The sequence below is a fragment of the Arachis stenosperma genome, chromosome 4, assembly GCF_014773155.1.
Source record: "Arachis stenosperma cultivar V10309 chromosome 4, arast.V10309.gnm1.PFL2, whole genome shotgun sequence".
NCBI lineage: Eukaryota > Viridiplantae > Streptophyta > Magnoliopsida > Fabales > Fabaceae > Arachis > Arachis stenosperma.
Genome location: NC_080380.1, coordinates 131,709,180 through 131,731,220, shown reverse-complemented (window position 1 = coordinate 131,731,220; position 22,041 = coordinate 131,709,180). Strand labels below are relative to the sequence as shown.

Here is a 22,041-nt window from a genome sequence, read left to right as displayed (position 1 = left end):
ATATATATAAAGTTAACCCTAAATCCCTTACTCTTCTTCTCAGTTCCCAGTTCCCACTTCCAACAGAGAGCGCCGCAACCTCCTACCTCCGAGTTCCCAGTTAACCCTAACTCTCCTTCGTCTCTGCATTCTCTCCGTCGTCCCAGGCTCCCAGCCAGCAACCTCCGACCACCATCGTCACGGCCTCGTCATTGTCCGTTTCAGCCGGCCCAGACTGCATCATCACCGCACCGCCCCGTGCGCCCTGTTCCGTTTGCTCTCTTCCTGTCGTTCGCCGCTCTTCTCGTCACCAGCGTTTCTGACCTCTTCAGCCATTTCTCTCTTATCCCTGGTAAGATTCACTACTCTCTCCTTTTCTTGTATTTTGGGATTTCAGTTTAGGTTTTTGCTTTTTTCATGAATTTGATGGTGATTTTGATTTTTTGAAGTTGGTGGCTGTTGTTTTTATTAATGGATGTTTTGTTTTATGAATTTCTGATAATTGGTGGCTGTTTTTTCATTTTTTTTATACTTTAATTTTTTTATATTCCATTAATTCTGAATTCTGATTTTAGTAGCTGTTGCCTGTTGATGAATTTATGCTATGCTATTCTGTATTAATAATTTATATTTTGTAGAATGAAAAATTCTGATTTGCTGCACCATTTATATATTAAATTATAACCCAAAACGGTGATACATGAATTAAGTGTGTTCCAGGCCTCAAGTTTCAGGTTCTCTGTTTGTTGTGCTGTAATTTCTGACTTTAATATGTGTACACGGATTTGAGAAAACTCCCCTTGCCATGCAAAATGTGATTGATTGCATGTGGTTGGAAGAAAGTAATACACAGGTTTCAATCCTTGAGAGTGATGTAATTAGTAATTTGAAATTTTGTTTTAATCCAAGTTAGAGCACAGATCTTTTTTTTGGGCGTTTTGTCTTTAATTATTTTTTCTATAGGTTTTTTTTTTCTTGTAATTCTGAAATTGGAATATATTGTTCCCAGTGGTTCCTCCAAATTAAGCTATCTTGGCATTTGGATATTAGCTGAAGTTGGAAATGGTTAAAAGATTAGCGTGCCAAAATGAGATGATAAAAAATAAAAAATACCAAGTGAGATCCTTAGAATATTGATTACTTAAGGGATGTAAAATAAGCAATCTGACTTTACCTTTGGCACCTCTTGGTTGATAGATTGTGTGCCTACACCCTGGTGATCCCCTTGTGTTGGTGTTATTCCTTTTTTTGGCTTTCGTTTTTGTCTGAATTTGGCTTGACTTGCCTGCTTATTGTATCTTTCTTGCTTTGGTACTTTTTGGTTTGTATTTGCTTTGTTTGAGGGCTGCCACTTGTGTGGTGGTTTGCCTAGTATGCCTAGTATGCTGTTACTGCATGTGTATGTAATCTATAACATCACATGTTTGATATTTTTCTGTTATAGAAATCATTAAAGATCATACTATTTTTCTGAAGTTTTTTTTCTGAGCCATAAATTAGTAGTATGCTGTTTCCTGGTGCGGGATTAATTATATTAAATTAGAAAAGTACAATAACGAAAAAGGCACTTTATGATGTATGTTAACATATTCATATTTGTGTTGTATTTTAACAGAGAACATGGAGTTGTTTGTTGGAAGTTGAAGACTTTATTTTATGGCTTTTTTTAAGAATGGAAGTTGTATTTTAAAATTTCGTTTTATGGATTATGATTTCTTATTTTATATTTCTTGATTTATAAGTTGTAATCTTGGATAAGATATGTATGTTTGTGTGTTGTAATAATGTTTTGTCGTTTTTTTTAATATTTTTTTTAAATTTTTTATTGTAATTTTCATATAAATATTCAACATAAAGAGATGGGGAATGGGGACCCACGGAGAACGCGGGGAATGGGGATGGGGGCAATTATCTCCCCACGGCGGGGATCGGGGCGGGGACGGGGACAAAATCTGAGGGCGGGGACGGGGAGCAGGGAAGCATCCCCCGCCCCCGCCCCGCCCCGCCCCATTGACATCCCTAATCGAAACCGAACCTACAAATAACCTAACAAGTAATAACAGCCCTCATGCCAATTCTAATTAAATTAAAATTTTATTTTTGATATTATAAAATAATGGATTTTTTTATTTATAATTTGTATAATTAATTGTTAGTAATTGTTACTTAAGCAAAATAAATAAAATAGGTAAGTAAATAATTATGTGTAAAGTTAAATAAAAAAAATAACTCTCAATTAAAATGTTAGTGGAATTAAGCGAAATCTATTGCTATTTAATATAATTGTTTATATAGGTGGTTTAATAGTTTTTTAGTAAAGGGAAATGAATCCTTTCAATTTTTTTTAACAATTGAGGGAGTGAAGTGTGATCTTTCATCATTAATTTTATAAGTGGAATCAAGAATAAATATGAGAGAGAACAATGAAATATTAGAGATCATACTTTACACCCTCAATTTTTTTTTAACAATTGAGAGGATCCATTTCCTTAGTAAAGTGTAGCATCAATTAACGCTTTAGGCGAGATTAACAGACTAGAATAAATGTTATTGGAATTGTAGAGACCACGGTTATTATTGCCACAACATGTTATCTGGGTCTCTTCTATCGAACATCCTGTTGCCTTATATAAAAGAGGCTGGATTTGGGCATACAGTAGAGTTTAGGGATTTTATGTTTGATAATTACTTGATCTCTACATTTGTCGAGCGGTGGAGGCCCGAGATCCACACGTTCCACCTTCCATGGGGCGAGGTCAGCATTACGCTCCAGGATGTTGCCTATCACATTGGTCTGCGCACTGTTAGAGAGCCGATCGGGAGTTGCAGTAGAGACTTTCAGCGATGGCATGGACACCCCACTTGGGAGTGGGTTTAGAATTTACTAGGCGCCAGGCCGCCACCACAGTTGGAGGGAGTGAATCAAGTTTTCGATGTGAGGATGACCTAGCTGAGGGACAGGGTTGCACACATTCCTGAGGGTGCAGGTCCGAATACACTCCGTCAGTACGCGCCAATGCTACTTGATGATGCTCATTGGGGTTTCTATTCACGGACAAGTCTGCCACACTTGTCCCCTTAAGATGGTTGTCACTATTGGAGGATTTTGAGCGGTGCATCCAGTTGTCATACGTATCACTCGTTGTACATGTAACACCCTCACTACCAGAATGTCACGCTTCCAGCTGCGCCACTCTAATAGCAAGAAGTATTACGACTACTTTATATACTAAATATTAAAATAGGAGCCTGTGACTCGACACCGTATCGCTGATTTCTTTGAAAATCGGAAATAAATAATTTATCTTAAGAAAAATACAAGCAGACATGGATTCATATACAAGACTCCTTACATAATATGTTATAATATAATAAAGATATAAAACATACAACTCCTATCCCTCTTACAAACTTGTAATAACAAAGACGAGGGAAGAAAGTAATCTAATTAATATAACAACAAATAAACCAAACGTAGTATAACTCTTCATAATGCTTCATCTGGTTCCTGAAAAGGTAAAGCTGTAGGGGGGTGAGAACCTAACCACACGGTCTCACCACAGAGTTTCAAAGTTGTCATAAGAAGATATTTAATAGGAAAACTGTTCTCAAGCTCAGTGATTATCATTGCCTTATGAATCTTTTAAAAACTAATAGGTAATCGTTCAAAACCTTTTCAAAGAAATAATGTTTAATCTTTTAGAAATCCGAAACCTTTCCTTTCTTATAAGAAAATCTCAATTAGAAACCAACCACGCAATCAAGAAACACAATGTTTAATTCAACACCAAAGTTCATTCCCAAATGTTTAATTCAACACAGGTCTGGCGGCAAGACAGCGGCGGAGGTTGTCTCCCTTTCCCGTTGCGTTCTGACCCTTCACCTATAGCTCAGTTCAGTGATGGAGCAGATCCACGACGCGATGATGGCATGGCGGTGACGGCTTGACTCACGGCGGTGCAGGCAACAAGAGTTCACAACAGTGCTTACTCGACAGTCAGCTCTCCAACGCGACAGCAACAACGCGAGGGGCTTCTCTCTCCCTCCTCGCATTCATCTCTCTCTCTTCTCCATCATTGGCGACAACTACAGTGACTGGCGATGAGACGAGACTGAACAGTGGCGGCTGCGCGCGGCAGATCCCTTCCCTCGATTGCGACACGGGTAATGGTAATGGCTTCCCTTTCTCTTCTTCCCTTGCTCGTGTCCTCCTTTCTTTCTTTGGCTAGGCTTCTCCACGCAGCTCCCACTCTCCTTTGACGGTGACACAACAGCGTGGCGGCAGTGATGCCCGCCAGCGCCGTCTTCCTCTCTTCCCTCTTCCCCCTTTCTCCTTCTTCCTCAACGCCCTCTGCTCCCTTCTCTTTTCTTTTCTTTTTTTCTTCTTCTGTTAGTGGGTATGTAAGGGGGTTTGCATTGGCGGCTAGGTTTTTGGGGAAATTAGGGTTAGTGTGATATTTTGGGGATTTAGGATTTTGGTAAAATATAGGTATATGTAGTTTGGTAATTTTAATAAAATTGGCGCATAAAATATTAATATTTGGAAAACTAATTTAATCTCTAAAATTTATTTTAAAATTTTTTTTGTGGTATAAAAGTACTAATTGATTCTCAATAAATTACTCTAATTGAAAATACATGGTAATATAATTAATTTTCTTTACCTTTAACTTAAAGTATTAAATGATATAAATATAAAGCATCTAAAATCGAATCATATAAAATTCTTATTATCTCATAACTACCAACTTTATAATTTAAATATAGAAAATAATTCAATAATTATAAAATTAAATAAAATTCTAATTTAAATAGCCAAACCTCATTATTTTTTCAAATTTCTAGAACTTTAAATCATAAATAGGAAAATAATCCATATGTATAGAATTTGGATAAAAATCTTAATTTATTTCAAATCCAATTAATTGCCTTTAATTATTTTCAATAAGAATAATTTCTGAAATTAAAACTATAAATAAATATATAATTTGGGATTAGTTCAAAATAAGACTTTTCAAAAGTCTTGGGTCTTACAGTATACTGCAGCAGCGCGTAATGTAACTGACATTGCCGGGTGTATGCTGCTTGTTGTCTCGTGGTTATACCATAGATTTTCGTGTTTTAACCCGGCGGAATACGATCTCATCAGGTTCCCACTTGCCATTAGGTACGTGCATATTGTAAATAATTTTTAAGTTACCAACTAGTATGCATTGAGCGCTTGTTAGCCATTATGAAATATAATTAAGTAAATTCTGTTTAAATATTTTTATTCTGTGCAGGTTGCCAGGACTGGGTCAACAAAGTAGAGATCGTCATGATGGCAAGATCCAGAGTCTACGCTGTCGCATGGATGCCCTAACATTTGACCAGGTATTTAAGGTTTTTTGTTTGTTAGTTTTTCAATGCATTGGTATATGGATTCTAATAATTACATGACTTTAATCCGATGTGAACAGTTTCAGTGTACACATCCCCAGCTGGGTCAGATTGTGCCGGATTGGCTTATGAGTGGCATGAAAATTTACACATAGAGGTCTATCGTCCTTATTGTATGCTTTCACTTTGTCGAGTTTCATCACGTTGACAGAGTGAAGAGGTAGCTAGGGGGCAATAGCACAGGCTTGCGGATCTGATGCACATCGACAAATATTTGCTCAAGACGACAATGGAAGATTATATCTTTTGGCCCGATCAGCACCGTGAGCGGTATGATCTTTTCAGGGGTCGTTACCAGCCACAACACTTGGTTACGATCGACAGACATCTGGATCTTTGTCCTACACAGGAGTACTTTGCCTGGTGGCAGCAGGCCTGCCGCGTCAGATTTCTTTTGGGGGAGGCGGTTCTTGCGGCATTAGTCGTACATGTACGTCGAATATTACCCTTACATGTTGATCTCATCAATCAAAATAATCAGTTGGTAAATCCACCATTCGGAAGGCGCGTGCAGAAATCTATATGCAACCCACCCAACTTCCTTCGTACCTATTCCACCCATATTGCTCAGCATGACCATCTTGAACGCATATAAGGTATCAACTCGGTTAGTGTGCAGCATGACAGTCTTATCAGACTCAAAAATCACTCCCTCATCACCGTGTTTGACTATCACATTGGGATAAACCACAAAAAAGAAAAATTGATTATTCTCCATCAGAACAAAACACAGAGAAGGAAAAGAAAAGATTGGTTTGTGAATTGTGTGATGGGTGGTATTAGAATGTGCTCTATAAATAGAGTCTTTTTCCAACATATCTTAGGTGCACAGACACTTGAACAATATTACACACTTTTCTATTTTTTCACAATTTTATCATATAATCAATTAAATCGTGTTACATTTGTCAAAATTAGGTCAGATAAATTAATTTGACCAAAAAAATTGTGAATCAAATCTTGAATTGGTCTAAATTAATTTTATTTTTTTATAAAAAATGATTACAATACACTTATTATAGAAAATAACTAAAATACTTCTATAATAGGAATATTTTAATTATTTTCTATAATAAGGATATTATAGTTATTTTCTATAAAAAAAATAAATTTAGATCGGTTCAAGATTTGATTCATTGTCTTTTCGGTCAAATTAATTTATTTGGCTTAATTTTGACAAAAATAATATAAATTAATCTATTATATATATTTAAATTTTAATTATTAAAAAATATCTTTAAAAAAAGACGTTTTATCTGAGTAGCCCCTTTATATTATTTAAATTTAAATTTAAATTTGTGATGATTTCACTTCCAATGGTGACTACTATTCCAACTAGGTTTCACATTTTTCTCGCTGAGTTTGACATTGGTATTAATTATTTGATAATTAATTTGATGCGTGGACACTAAATCAAAACCAAAGTTGGTTGGCTTCTTTCTTGTTCTTGATTCATTTGTGGCCGCATATATATAGATAGCCGTCAACAATCAGATCCAATGGGCTAGCTTAGATAATCAATGCATAAAATGACTATAATAATATCAAATTATTGTTTAGTTTGTTAAACTCAAACTTAATTTGTCAATTAATTATAACTCAAATGATATAATCTTTTCATATTTATCTAAGAGAAGTCACATATTTGAATTTTTTTTTGTTAAAAAAAAATCAAACTTAATTTATTCAAAATAGAATCAAATTTGTTAATTATTAGGGTAAAGTTCATTTTATTAGAATAATTTTGTTATTATCTATTTATTTTTATATTTTTTCATCTAAAATATTCAATTATTTATATATACGGAGCAATTACACTGCTAGTCTACTATTACATTACATGTTATCATTAGAATTGAGATTTGTCTTACATCTCTAAAAAATTATAATTCTTAAATAGTTTATAACGGTGAAATATTTATTATTCTTTGAGTGAACGAGTTAGTTTTTGAGTTAAAATAATTCAATAAATTTCAATTTTAACATAATATCAAAACTTAACCAATTTAATATTGTTAAGTCATTTATCTACTAACATGAAAAAAAAAATTAATAAATATATAATAATGTACCAAAAGGAAAAAAAAAAGTTTTAAATGTGAGATTTTTATTCATTTTGTGAGAAGAGAGAAACATGTGGAGCTTTTCAATAAATTAAAAAAAATGTATCAATACAAAAATGTTACCCTTGAAGACATTCTTTTATTAATTAATTTAGAATAATTGAGATAGTATATATTTAAATTAACATATATTATCACTTATTACAAAGAACATAACATGCACAAAGAATATATTTCTTGCAAGACAGAAAGCTGTTCCATAATAATGTCCACATTGTCCTTCAAATATTTCCTTCTCATGACAATATAAATGCCAATTGGTTTATTACAATAAAAAAAATTGTGAATACCACAAAAGGTAAAGGGACACATCTAGCTAGTCCAAATTTAGAAATAGAAAGAGAAAAGATAATCCTTCACATTAGATATGTACCGGCAAATTGTCTTATATTTTTTACACTTAGAGTCCGTGTAAATTATTTTTATTAAAGTTAGTATTTGTTGATTGTGTGATTACAATATAAATTATTTTTATTAAAATTTTAATTTTTAGGAATTGTATAATAATAAAGTGTAACAATATTTATTTAAATACATAAATATAACAAATTTTATATTTAAGAATATAGACTGAAAAAATAATAAGATTATTTAGTCTCTCAAAAATAGATAATGAAACAATAACAATTATTAGAATAGATTAACATTTAGTTCGCGGGTAGAGCGAATTTTACATTGGTTATATATAAAAATTATAATTATTCATATTCTTACACCATAAGACTGTCGGTAAAACGAGCCCTTTGCAATTCTATTCTCCTTGTTTTTCTATATAGACATGGTAAAAATGCTAATAGAAATATTATAAAATTTATCACTGAAACTATCCCAATCCCTCTTAAAAATATAAACCATAACAACGAGATTGTATGAGAATGCAATTTCACAACCTTGTTTTCTGTTTTAGATACTAAATCAGCAACATTAAGCAGCGGCATCACGACCAAAAGTTGAAGCGCAATAGTTAGCATCCCATGATGAACTTTTTTTAGTATACTAATGGTAAAAATAAAGGCCCAACATAACGTTAAGATACATATCATGGGAACAAGACTTATGAAAAAAGTGTGCCGAAAATTTAATTTTACTTTTTTCCAATTTCAAAACTTCTAGCAAAATCCGACTGTTGCGCAATTATAAAATAGATACTGAGGAGTATAGAACCTCTAATTCGAGAGGATTTGGATCTTCTAAATTTTAGATTTTTACTTTAGAGAATAAAGTTAAATCTTTTACTATTGAATGTTTTATCTCTCATGTTTTTTCTTGATTCCACTTATGACATAAATGGTGATAGATTTAATTTTATCTTTTAAAGTGAATTTTAAAATTTAGAGGATCCAAATCCAATTCCCAATATGTTAACTCCTCTATATAAGAGCAGTACTCTTTAAAGAATAAATTGATTGTTGATGATAGCAAAAGTATAAAATCTCCAACGCTAGGTGTTAATAACTCCCGAAACAACCAGCATATTAGTGAAAAGATTAATGTTAGAGAAATTCTCCATATACAAGCATTTTTTTATACAAGTCTTTACAAGTTATTATATTAACGCGCTTGAACGTTACTGCACGTTCTTCTTCCTCTTCCTCTTCTTCTTTTTTTCTTTCGTTTCTTACTTTCTCTTTCTCCTTCTTCAACCGTTACTGCACAATTTCACTGCATCGTCTTCTTCTTCTTGCTGCACATTCTTCTTCCTCTTCCTCCTCTTCTTCTTCTTCTTTTCTTTCGTTTTTTGCCTTCTCTTTCTCCTTCTTCATTTACGTGCTTTTCTCTTTGTTTTCTTTTTTCGTTATTCTTGATTTCCATTATTTTTTGATATCAAGCTCTGAAATCATTTTTGAAGAAGAAGAAGCAGCAGAATATGAGGAGGAGAAAGAGAAAGAGTTCTGAATTATGCATAAAGTGTCCTTTGGGTGTATTTTCTATAATCGTTTGGGTGTATTTTCTGTAATCGTTTGGGTGTATTTCTGAAGTTTCATTATTTTCAAAACGATTTCAAAGCTTGATTTCAGAAACCATGAAAATCGAAAAAAAAGAAGTAAGAATACCAGTAATAAACGAGTAGAACAACTAATGAAAAGGCAAAGAGAATAACGAAGAAATATCGTTTGGGTGTATTTTCTATAATCGTTTGGGTGTATTTTCTATAATCGTTTGGGTGTATTTCTGAAGTTCTATTATTTTCAAAACGATTTCAAAGTTTGATTTCAGAAACCATGAAAATCGAAAAAAAAGAAGCAAGAATACCAGTAATAAATGCAAGTAAAACAACTAATGAAAAGGCAAAGAGAATAACGAAGAAATATCGTTTGGGTGTATTTTCTATAATCGTTTGGGTGTATTTTCTATAATCGTTTGGGTGTATTTCTGAAGTTTCATTATCTTCAAAACGATTTCAAAGCTTGATTTCAGAAACCATGAAAATCGAAAAAAAACGAAGCAAGAATACCAGTAATAAACGCAAATAAAACAACTAATGAAAAGGCAAAGAGAATAACGAAGAAATACATGGAGGAGGAGGAGGAAGAAGAAGAAGGAGAAGAAGAGGAAGAGGAAGAGGAAGAGGAAGATGAGTTGTTCATAATCCACGGTGAGTGAAGAAGAAGAAGAAGAAGAAGAGGAAGAGGAAGAGGAAAAGGAAGATGAAGATGAGTTGTTCATAATTCACGGTGAGTGAAGAAGAGGAAGAGGAAGAGGAAGAGGAAGAGGAAGACGAAGAGGAAGAGGAAGAGGAGTCGTTCATAATTCACGGTGAGTGTAGCGCTTTGGAAATTAAATAACGCATTAAAAGACTCTAATGTGTAGCAACTTGTAAAACTTGTAAGTCAAAAAGACTTGTATGTGTAGCAAGCCTCTTAATGTTATTGTGGATGATATCTTTTCCCACCATTTTTGTGAGTATTTCATGGTTCCAGTAACCTTCAAAAACAATAACTAAATTATTAATGTAATTAATGGTTTGCAATAATAATTTTTTTTGTTATAAATAAGGGTGTATAGATAAAATTTGAAAAAGACAGATAAATATTTAAATAAAGAGAAAATATATTTATAAAAAAATAATTTATAGATATTTGTTTTTTAATAAAAAATTAATTTTTTAATAATTTTAATACTAAAAGTCCTTTTTGATAATTAAATTTCTGTAATGATTCTTTAAAATAATTTTTTAAATAATATTGAGATATCTTATTGTACAGAATGCTTCTGATACGGGTTGAGAGGAGGATCGGGAACCTGCGGGTCGGATCGGATGTAGGACGGCCCTGATGGAGCGGGGGGGGGGGGTACCTGCAAAGACACTCCGACGCTCAAGTCAGAATAGATCTAAGAGGTATAAGGTGTGTGGAATGAATGAATACCTGGAGGGACCTGGGTCCTCTATTTATAGGTGATGGTGATAATCTTATCTTATCTTATTTGCTTAAGATAAGGGAGATGTTTGAATTCGAAAGTTAGTTAGAGGATCCAGAGGGCCGATTCGGTGCCTTCTAGAAAGTCGGGATGGGTTGACCCGATAAGCCGGGTTCGGGTTTTGGTCATGGGTCCGGGGTCCGTGGGCCGGATCCGTAACACTTATATATATTTTTATCATCTAATTGAATAAAATACAACAATAAACTTTTTTTTTAGTTAAAATACAAGTGATATAATATTTAAAAAAAAACCCAATTTACATGGTTTTGGGGGGGGGGGGGGGGTGTTCCAGTACGTTGCATTTTCAAATTAGCAGATGGCTGGAAAAAAAAATAAAGAAAAAGTTAGTTTACACTAAAAGAAAAAATTCTATAGTGCTGATAATAAAAGTAAGGACGTGATGCCTATGCTATGTGTTTAGCTGTTAGTGTGATGTGTGTATGAAGACTAGTGATTCGTAAAATGCTGTTTTTAGTTTGGCTGTAGAGCTATTTTAATATTCGTGTTTCGGTTTGAAAAAAAAATTATCACATTTTTTTTAATTTTTGTGTTTTAAATAAGTAAAAAAAAAAGAATTTTTATTTTAATTATTTTAAATTTTTACATTGTTATTAAATTTTAAGTTTATAAAATATTGAAAATGAAAATAAAATACGTTTTCTTCAACCAAAAAATTCTTAATTCTTGTATAAAATTGTTATTTTTCGTTCTTCAATAAATCATTTGAGGAAGTGAAAGGATTAGTTTGTCTAAGAAAAAAAAAACAAAAAGGAATATTAGTTTAGTTTAGAGGACTATTTCTAGTATATATATATAAAATAAGTGATAAATTGATGGTTTTGAGGTTTTTAAAAGAAAATAAATAAAAGATTTGATTTGATTAGAGGACTATTTCTAGCATATCTATCAATCAACTTATCAACTTAATATACTAAAATTGGGTTTTTCCTCAACTACTAAAGGTGACGTGTCGATCTTTTATGCCTCTGTTTTCCCTCCAAAATGAATGAAATTTTTTTATTTTAAATTAATTTATAAAAAAATATATTTATTGTAATTATATTATAATTAATACTTAATGAATAATATATAATTATACTAATTTAGTAACATATCTTCATTATAATTATATCAAATTAATATTTAATGCACTATTAAACTACTTATCAATTATCAATTAAAAATACTTTTAATAATTTTAATGACAATAATAATAATAATAATAATAATAATAATAATAATAATAATAATAATAATAATAATAATAATAAATCTTTGTTACCCGTGATATGATGAAATTATTCACGTTTATCAATTAATTTTTTTAAATTATTTTATAAAAAATATTTTTATTATAATTATATTATAATTATAATTTAATGAATAATATATAATTATATTAATTTAGAAACATATCTTCATTATAATTATATCAAATCAATATTTAATGCACTATTAAACTACTTATCAATATCAATTAAAAATACTTTTAATCATTTTAATAATAATAATATCAATAATAGTAATACTAATAATAAAAAATCTTTGTTACCCGTGATATGATGAAATTATTCATGTCAATATCAATTAATTATTCTATATTATTTTATCAAAAATATCTTTATTATAATTATATTATAATTAATATTTAATGAATAATATATAATTATACTAATTTAGGAACATATATTCATTATAATTATATCAAATCAATATTTAATGCATTATTAAAAAATTACCTTAATAATAAGTAATTTACATATTTATTTTTGTTTTACTAAAGTCTATATATAGTGTTTTTCTGTGGTATATGAATCTAAATTTGAGAGTCAATTCATAATTTTATATTTAATGTTTTTTTTACTACTTCATGGAATAAGAATGTATTCTTAGTTTTCTATTGAAGTTGATCCTTTTAAGGTACAATTTATAATTTTTTATAATATTTTTGATATACTCATTCTATTATATTATTCTTTTGATAATTTATTATTTGTTGTTACTCTAAGTTATTTTTACCGTTTAATGTTCCAGTTCGATTGTCTTTTGCTACAATCATTTACAATGCATCACATCCATAAAATACCTCATCGAGTTGTCTTCACTGATTCGGGTTTCAACTATATGGATGTAAGCGTTTAAAGAAGGGGCAATAGTCTCTACTTTATCGAAGGATGGTTGGATCTACTCACCTATTATGACCAACTTAATGGAATGTGGTTAAAGCTAGATTTCTTAGGAAGAGATCGGTTTTTGATTGAGAAATTGCATCCACGGAATTTTATAGGACAAGTTCAAGTTCCATCCCCTCCATGCTTTTTACGTCTGTCCGAAATTTTTTGAAGTAGAGCACATAATGAGATTCAATTTCCTCAATTTAAGTTCAGTTTTGCTAAATTCGTGATGACAAATTCAGATATGCAATTTGAACGATTGGTAATATATTTAAATTTTCTTATTTTAAGCTGTTTATTATTAGAATAATTTTTTAACATATTTTGATTTTTTTCAGAAATTACCAGCTTTCTTTTGTATGCATGCAATACTATTGAGGGGAATAAGAGTTAGTTTGGTTTCTCGGTGTGGCAATTCTATACCTTACCGCATTGCATGAATAGCGGATGATGAAGCTTATCTAACAAGAGGATGGTCTGATTTTGTACAAATTCTAAATATTGAAATTTACGATGTTATTTCAGTTGGTTGTCGTTATAAGAATGATTCTATACTATACGTGATTAAATTATAATTATAGAATTTTAAATTATTGCCTCAATTTATATATTATGAATATTTTTTGTGAATGTGCTATTTTTAAATAATTTAATAAAATAAAGTAGTGTCAGGTATAATTAAGTTTATTTTTATCCTTTATTTCTTTATTTGTATTTTCATTATATTTGACAAAAAATGCAACCTACATATATATTAAATCGTTGACCTAAACACAATTTATTTGCCAATAAAAATAGATTTTATCTAAAAAAAATAATGAAACATGAATAATGTATGATTATGTTATTTCTTCGACTAGCTAATTAATGCGAAATCGAGTACCCTTTTTTATTCAATTGAGCTCATATTCTATTTCGTGAAAGTTTCAATCACCTTAATTAAATTCTATCTTTGTGCCTTAACTTATACAGATAGTAATATGTTACATATTATTTGGTATATCTAAGTAGTTATTTCCCATAGCGGAGATATAAAAATCATATTAAGGTTTTTTGTCAAATAATTAGCTCATGAATAATATATGATTATATTATTTTAGAAAAATATTTTCATTATAATTATATCAAATCAATATTTAATTATAATAAAATATGTTAATTATAATAATTACGATATTTATGTTATATATTTTAATCATTTATGTAAGTAAATAAGATACAAATCAATTAAATTAGATTATCACAGTAAATAATATGTCGTATATTATTACAGAAAATAATCCGTGAATAAAATTGAAATTATACCCGTGCTATATAATTATAATTGATTAATTGGTATAAAATGAAATTATACCCGTGCCATGAGTAATAATTTAAATAATTATATCTTAACAAAATATAATTTGAAATAATTTATAAACAATTATCTTAACAAAAATAATTATTTAATAATTGATTTAAAAATCAATGCAAAAAATAATTTTTAATAATAGTATTATTAACTGCGTAAATAATATAATTTCAAATTATTACTTGAAATATAAATAATATATGGAAATCTATTGAGTAAATCAATGATTTTGCACCTTAATAATTTGACAATTATTACTCAATTAATCAGTTAATTGAATTAGTAATAACAATTTCCAATTTCAAATTTTGTATATTAAGTAATTATTAAAAACTGGGTAATAACGATTTACACAGGAAAATCATTGATAAATTCAATTAACCATATAGAGTTCAATATACTAACAGTTTTAGTATATTATTTATGGCAAGAAAAATTATTTGCTCAAATTTTCTAATAAAATTGAAATTAGTAATAATTTAAAAAAAGATTTATTAATAAAATTACTAATAATCACATTTTTATACACAGGATATATGTTTTCTATATATTATTTAAATTTATGTTTTATATAACAATAATTTTATATACATTTATATATCACTTTTTTAATGCATTCTTAAAAATATTGGCATATAATTAATATAGATAACATATATACTTAATAAATATCTTTATTAAATTAATTATAACGATTAATACAAGATAAAAACATAAGTATAATCTAATTATAGCAAGAATTCTCATAAAAATAATTGACTAATAATTTGAATATAATTGACTAATAATAATATTATATGGACATAAAATTAATTAGTTAACAAATTAAATTTAGCTTATGAAATTTTATTTTCTACTCAAATTTTTAAGCATTACAGATTTTTATTTTTTATATTTACGGTAACTTTTGACCATAAAAAGAAAAAAAAATTAGTTTTGATTGTTTCCTATTTTATTTATTTACAGTCATAATTAAATTTGATATAATTATAGTAAGTCTCTATAATTATAGTAATATAAAACTGCTTTATATATAGCAATAATATTATATATATTTATATATCTCCTCTTTTATCTTTTTTTCAAAATTTTGGCATATAATTAATGTAGACAATATATAATATTAAACTGTTTTGTTATGCATATATATGAATTTATAAAATACCCCATATAATTTATACGTATGGCATAATACATATGTCAAAAAAAGATTCCATAATTTTTGTTAACCACTGTTTTGTTATATGAAATTGTAATTTAAATTAAATAATTTCTATTTATATAAAAGTTAATTTGACTTTTTATTATTTAGAATGTTTTTCAATCAATAATTTTATACTCTTCACTTTTTTTTCGGTTTCAATTGAATTTTAATTTAGTACTCAAACGTAGTGATATTCCATTAATACTGAAATAAAGTTACAAATTAAAAGAGTCCATTGGGTAGAATAAGTAAAATAATGTGATACCCACATTGCAACATTCAAATGAAACAACTTAGAATCTAAAATGTTTATCTTTCTCTTTCTCGCCATCTATTATATTATCTATTCTATCTATTCTATTATATAAAAATCGAATTTTTACCTTTAATGATAGAATCAACGTAGCATGTTTCTGCTTTATTTTGTTTAACTCATTAAAGTCAATTCATTATGATGGATTAATTATATCAACTAATTGATTTGAATAGATATTTAAGTATCACACAATTTAAAATTATGTATATTAATTATTTGATTTAATTTTTATGATATATAAATTTAAGGAATAAATTAAAATAAGATAATTTATTACTTATTTAAATTGAATACAACAAATATAAATTAATTTAGTTAAAAATTTACTATTTTTTAATCTTCTATACATAAAAATGACAAAACAAAATTATAAAAATAATCTTTTTATCACTTTTGCTATTTTAATTTTATTTTCTTTGCTTTTTTATTTATAATTTTATTTTATATTAACTTTATTTATTTAATAATAAAATATACTCATATTAATTCTATCATATAATAATATATTTTTTCCTATATTAATAAAAAAATTTCAATAGTTATCAACTACATCTAATAGAATGACTGAGAAGTAAGAACTACGAGAAGTTAGAACTACGAGAAGTTAAACCCAAATTCAAAATACTGAAATAAAGAAAGGAAAACAGTAGATATATGATTAGAGAAAAATGTATAATAATGACAAAATATACTAAAACTGAATTTTTTCTCCAACTAATAAAAGTAGTGTTAATTTCTCATGAATTCATTTTTTCTCTAAAATGAAATCACTATTTTCTTTTCTAAATTTATTTTAAAAAAATATATTTATTATAATTATATTACAATTAATATTTAACGAATAATGCATGATTATACTAATTTAGAGAAATATTTTTATTACAATTATACAAAATTAATATTTAATACATTATCAACTAATAAAAGTGAGGTATCAATTTCTCATAAATTCATTTTTCCTCCAAAATGAAATTACTATTCTCTCTTCTAAGTTTATTTTAGAAAAATATCTTTATTATAATTATATTACAATATTACAATTAGCATTTAATGAATAATGCATAATTATAATAATTTAGAAAAATAAAATAAAGTCCAATAATTTATCTTCCGACTGCACACGTGTATAGAATAACTTTTAAGAAGGAGTCATGTATAGTAAATACGGCCGATGATTGTAAAACTGTATACTAACATTGATATAATATTATTTCAGGTATATATTTTGTAGGTATCAAAGAAAAGTATTGAGTTATTTTTTAGTTGATTTAAATTATTTATTGTTTATTATAGAATTTTATGCATTAGAATTCTCTAATAATTTATTATTTATTTTGAGTTAATTTTGATATATTCTTACTTGACAGTAAAACAATATATAAAAATTTGTTGGTGGGTCTAAGTATTATTAAGTTATTTATGGTCACACTAAATATATATGTTTGATTTATTGAAAAAAGTTGATTACTAAAATTAATTAATAATTATTTTAGAGTTAATATATTTAATACTAGTTTAAGAAAAAACAAATAATATATAACATGTTATATTTTTATTAATCAAATTATTATAATTTAAATTAATCTTAATAAAATAATTTAAAATTATAATTTCAATCTTATTACGTGCATGACACGGGTTAATACACTTGTATATATAAAATAAGTGACAAATTGATGGTTTTGAGGTTTTTTAAAGAAAATAAATAAAAGATTTGATTTGAAAATCTTAATCTTAATTAATATTTTGTCCATATGAACATGGTTCTGTAAAATTGAAAACATATCAATAAGGCAAAAATTCAGAAGTTTAGTTGTTTAATTAATTCAATTAGAGGCAAATAATATGAGAATATAAAAAAAATTGGGTAAACTGATGGGGCCGTAGCCCAAAATAAAAGAAAAACTAACTAGTCACAAATAATGGAACACACACAATAGTTTAAACAAGCAATCTAAAAATATATTTAAAAAGAATAAAAAACTGGGCCAGTACAAAAAGAAATGTGTCATGCCCAAAAGAAGAGGAAGCCGTTATAGAAACGCCCCTTCTCGAAGAGCAAGTTCTTTTTTCTTTTTGGTCAGGTGAAGAGCAAGTTCAAATGCAGCCTGAAGCTGAATCGAGTGAAGCTTTATATTGTTTGGGTTAGGGCCTAGCTAAGGGCCCGTTGTCCTGACCAAAAAAAAAACCTCCCTTCTCTGAAAAATTTCCCTCAGCGCTCACGGTTCCGATCACCGCGCCGGGTTGCTGAGGAGAGGAAGCCGCATCGTAGCATGGTAAAGCCAGCCTCTCTCTCGCGCGCGCAAAAGGATGGGGAACATGGGTTCTCTGTTCTGGTCCTGGGTTGCCCAAGACCCTCCCCCCTCCCAAAAAAAAAGAAAAATAAATAAAGAAGAAAAGGAAATCAGAGGAAATTAGTGACATACCATGGTGGCTAATTTTTTTGGATATGCAGATTCTGTGTGTGTTGTGCATAGGTATAGAGGTGGGTAGGGGTGGTAATATGTATCATATCTGCGGGTACCCAATTCGGGTAGAGTTACCAACTCGATCCGCAGCGGATAGAGTAGGATGCGGGTAGGGTTTTCATGCGGGTCGGGTAGGGTGCGGGTTGAACTTCAACCCTACCCGACCAACCCACACCCTATATATGTATATGTTATATACTTATATAAAAATATGTTTCAAGTGGATGTTGAACTAAAGATCTATCACTAAATGAAAAAAATCCTTAGCCACTAAAAGAATATTATTAATTGATAATTTAATATTTTTTTTACATAAAAATCAGTTCTATTTTAAATTATTATAAAGTTATATGATAATGTTGTATTTTTTTTATAACCCGCGGTAAGGTCGGGTACCCGCGGGTTGAGAACGGGTAGGGTTAGGGTTGAGATATTCTCAACCCGCGAGTATGGTAGGGTTGAGTTTATATGAAATTTTTAACCCGCGGGTAGGGTTAGGGTTGGCTCCAAACCCTACCCTACCCTACCCATTGCCACCCCTAGAGGTGGGTGGTGCTAGATATGAATGTGGGATAATTTTTTCTGAACCATAAAGTGAAGAAATCGGACTGTCCGATTTCTTTGTTAAAAAAATTTTGAACACAAATCGGATGTAGGAGGAAAAATCGGAGGATCCGATTTGTACTTTTTTTAAAATTTATTTTGAAAACAAAAATCGGATGGTCCAATTTCAATATTATTTTTTTTAATTGTTTAAAATACAAATTCGACGGTCCGATTTGTGTGATGTAATTTTTTTAATTTTTTAAATACAAATCGGACGGTCCGATTTGCTTTTGACACCACAACTGCGTAAAGCATCTATACACTTAATAACTGTGTCCTACACCATTTCTCTTTCCATATCTAAATTAAAAAGTGTATAATAGTTGTTGGTGTTATTGATTTAAGTTGAGGAATATGTGTGGCCCTGTATATATATACACAATTGTGTTGCGATCACACTAATCATGTTTACTCAGTTGATGTCTCTTTCAATTTTCATCTTTGGCTACCACAATGCCAAAGTTGTCCTATATTCAAAATCATGTAATATTGAAACCAAATCTTACAAATGAATAATGTGAAATTTTTCCAGTAAAAGTAGCTAAGAAAGCGGTACAATAAAATTAATGCAACTAGACTTTGTTTTAGGTGGGTAAAGTATATTCAAGTTTTTGGTGGTCTTGAAAAAAAAATTTATAAAATAAAATAGTAAATTATATAAATATCATCATCATCTTCTTCTTCTTCCATCTTCTTCTTTTTCTCACATCTTTTTCTCCGTAGCTACTGCCGCCACTACCGTTTCTATTGTATCTATCTTCATGATGGTCCCGCCTCCGTATCCACCGCCGCCGCCACGGCTAAATCCGCCACCACCATATCCACTACGGCCTCCGCTTCTGAAGCCACCACCTCCGCCACCTCCACGGGATTGAGTCTCGTTGACAGTGATGTTACAACCGTCAAGGTTGGAGCCGTTCATGCCATCAATCGCATCCCTCATGGCTTGCTCAGAAAAAAAAGATGTGAGAAAGAACAAAGATAATTATCAGATTCGAGAACCGAATAGAAATTGATCGATGTAACAAGAATAACACAGAGATCAAGTAACGAAAAACAGATCACATAACACATAACACATATCACAGATCAGATGGATAGCTTTAACAAATCCAAATCCGAATCGGTGTTCAGATCCCGATCGATGATACCTACAATAAACGGACCTTCGATTCAACGATTTTTTCGTAGGCAGAGAAAGCTTTCTCTAGAACTTCGTTATCGGTGGCCCATGCAAGCCCACCAACGAAGCACCGGAACTCAACATCTGCGGCAGCCATTGAAATATCTAGATAACGACGACGGCGGTTCGGTGATGGCAAGATGCGGATGAACGACGGTGAGGATGGCACATGCAGAGGCAGCCCGAGAAGATGACGACAACGGCGGCTCCTTGTGGCGATCGTGCTCTTCCTTTCAGTGACGTCACTGGCAAGAGAGAATGATGGAAAAAAGATGAAAAATAAGGACAATCAAAAATATAATATTTAAATAGAAGTATTTGTAAAAATATTTAAACATATATATAATTATTATATTATTAATAAAAGTTTTAAATCTAAGCTATGATTCAAAAATTCAATGGCTATGATTTATAGAGAATATTAGACCATAAAAATTTTGAAAATACTTTTCTCATTGAAGAAAGCTCCAATGCAACTAAGGTAATGCTCATAACTAAGGTAATATTCTCTCCCGTTTTTTAAAATGTATTTGGGCGGGGTCTTCTTGTCGTGACTAACAGTATTGGTGTTAATACTACTTGTGAATAAGTATAATTTTATGATATTAAGTTTTTAATAAGATAAATAAGTAAAAATTTCTTTACTCTTAAATTAAAATAATAATTAGGGTAAAGTATATTTTTTGTCCCTGAAGTTTGGCAAAAGTTTCAAAAATACCCCTAAGTTTTATTTTGTTTCAATTTTATCCCAAAAGTTTTCGATTTGCATCAAATATACCCTCAACGGCTAAATTTTTAAAAAAATTAAGACTAATCTAACAATAATACATGAAAATTATGCTTGATTTGCTTGTGTTGAGGGTTGTTCTTATGATATTGTTGTTGAATTGATCTTAAATTTTTTGAAAAATTAGTCGTCAGAGGTATATTTGATGCAAATCGAAAACTTTTGGAACAAAATTGAAACAAAATAAAACTTAGGGGTATTTTTAAAATTTTTGTCAAACTTCAGGGATAAAAAGTATACTTTACCCTAATAATTAAATATGATAAAAATTACAAATTTAATGATAATTTAATTCTTATTTTATCTTTTTCCAACTTTAAGTATACTCAATATTTTCATTTATTTTTATTAATTTTTTATTAATAATTTTCTGTTGTAACCACTAAATCAAGTTTGCTCTATTATCCTAATTAATAATGCAACTTCATATTTATTTATTTTTGGGGGGTTAACAATAAAATTAATGTTTTGGAGTTTTCTCCCGTTTTTGAAAATGTTTGGACGGTCATTTCTTGTATTAGTGTTTAAAAATGAACAATACTTGTACGATGTCTTAGATACTGTGCTTAAAAACGAACTAAAACAACTGGCATTGTGTCGAATTACGTTCATATAGATGAAGCTTTTTTCAATGAAGAAAGTATAATCAGGAGCTTGAAAGATCAGGCAATAAACGAAGATAATAAAAAATATAGAAACCAGTTCATAAATAATAAATTGTAACAATTGGAGGCAAATTTAGATATAAGTTAAACTTATGAGAATATTATTCTTCTTGCAACCTTCGCTTTTATAATTTTTTTTGGGTCTATTATACTCTTCTTCTTCTTTAATATTTATTTTAAGTAAAATTGTATTAATTTTAATAATTTTTTTCTTCTTATTATTACTGTTATTGTTTTCATTAGTGTTATTATTATAATTATTATTGTTATAATTAGTATTAATATTATTTTGATTATTAAAATTATTATTACTATTATTCTCA

General features: G+C 29.4%; 1 protein-coding gene across 1 annotated transcript; it reads right to left on the bottom strand.

The window, feature by feature from the left end:
- Positions 1 to 19,786: 19,786 nt before the first annotated feature.
- On the bottom strand, positions 19,787 to 20,363 carry LOC130975537 (small RNA binding protein 1-like). The gene is given in 3 exon segments (XM_057900322.1): positions 19,787 to 20,048; positions 20,196 to 20,245; positions 20,247 to 20,363. Coding segments are annotated over 3 exon segments (429 nt in total).
- Between the last annotated feature and the right edge of the window lie 1,678 nt (positions 20,364 to 22,041).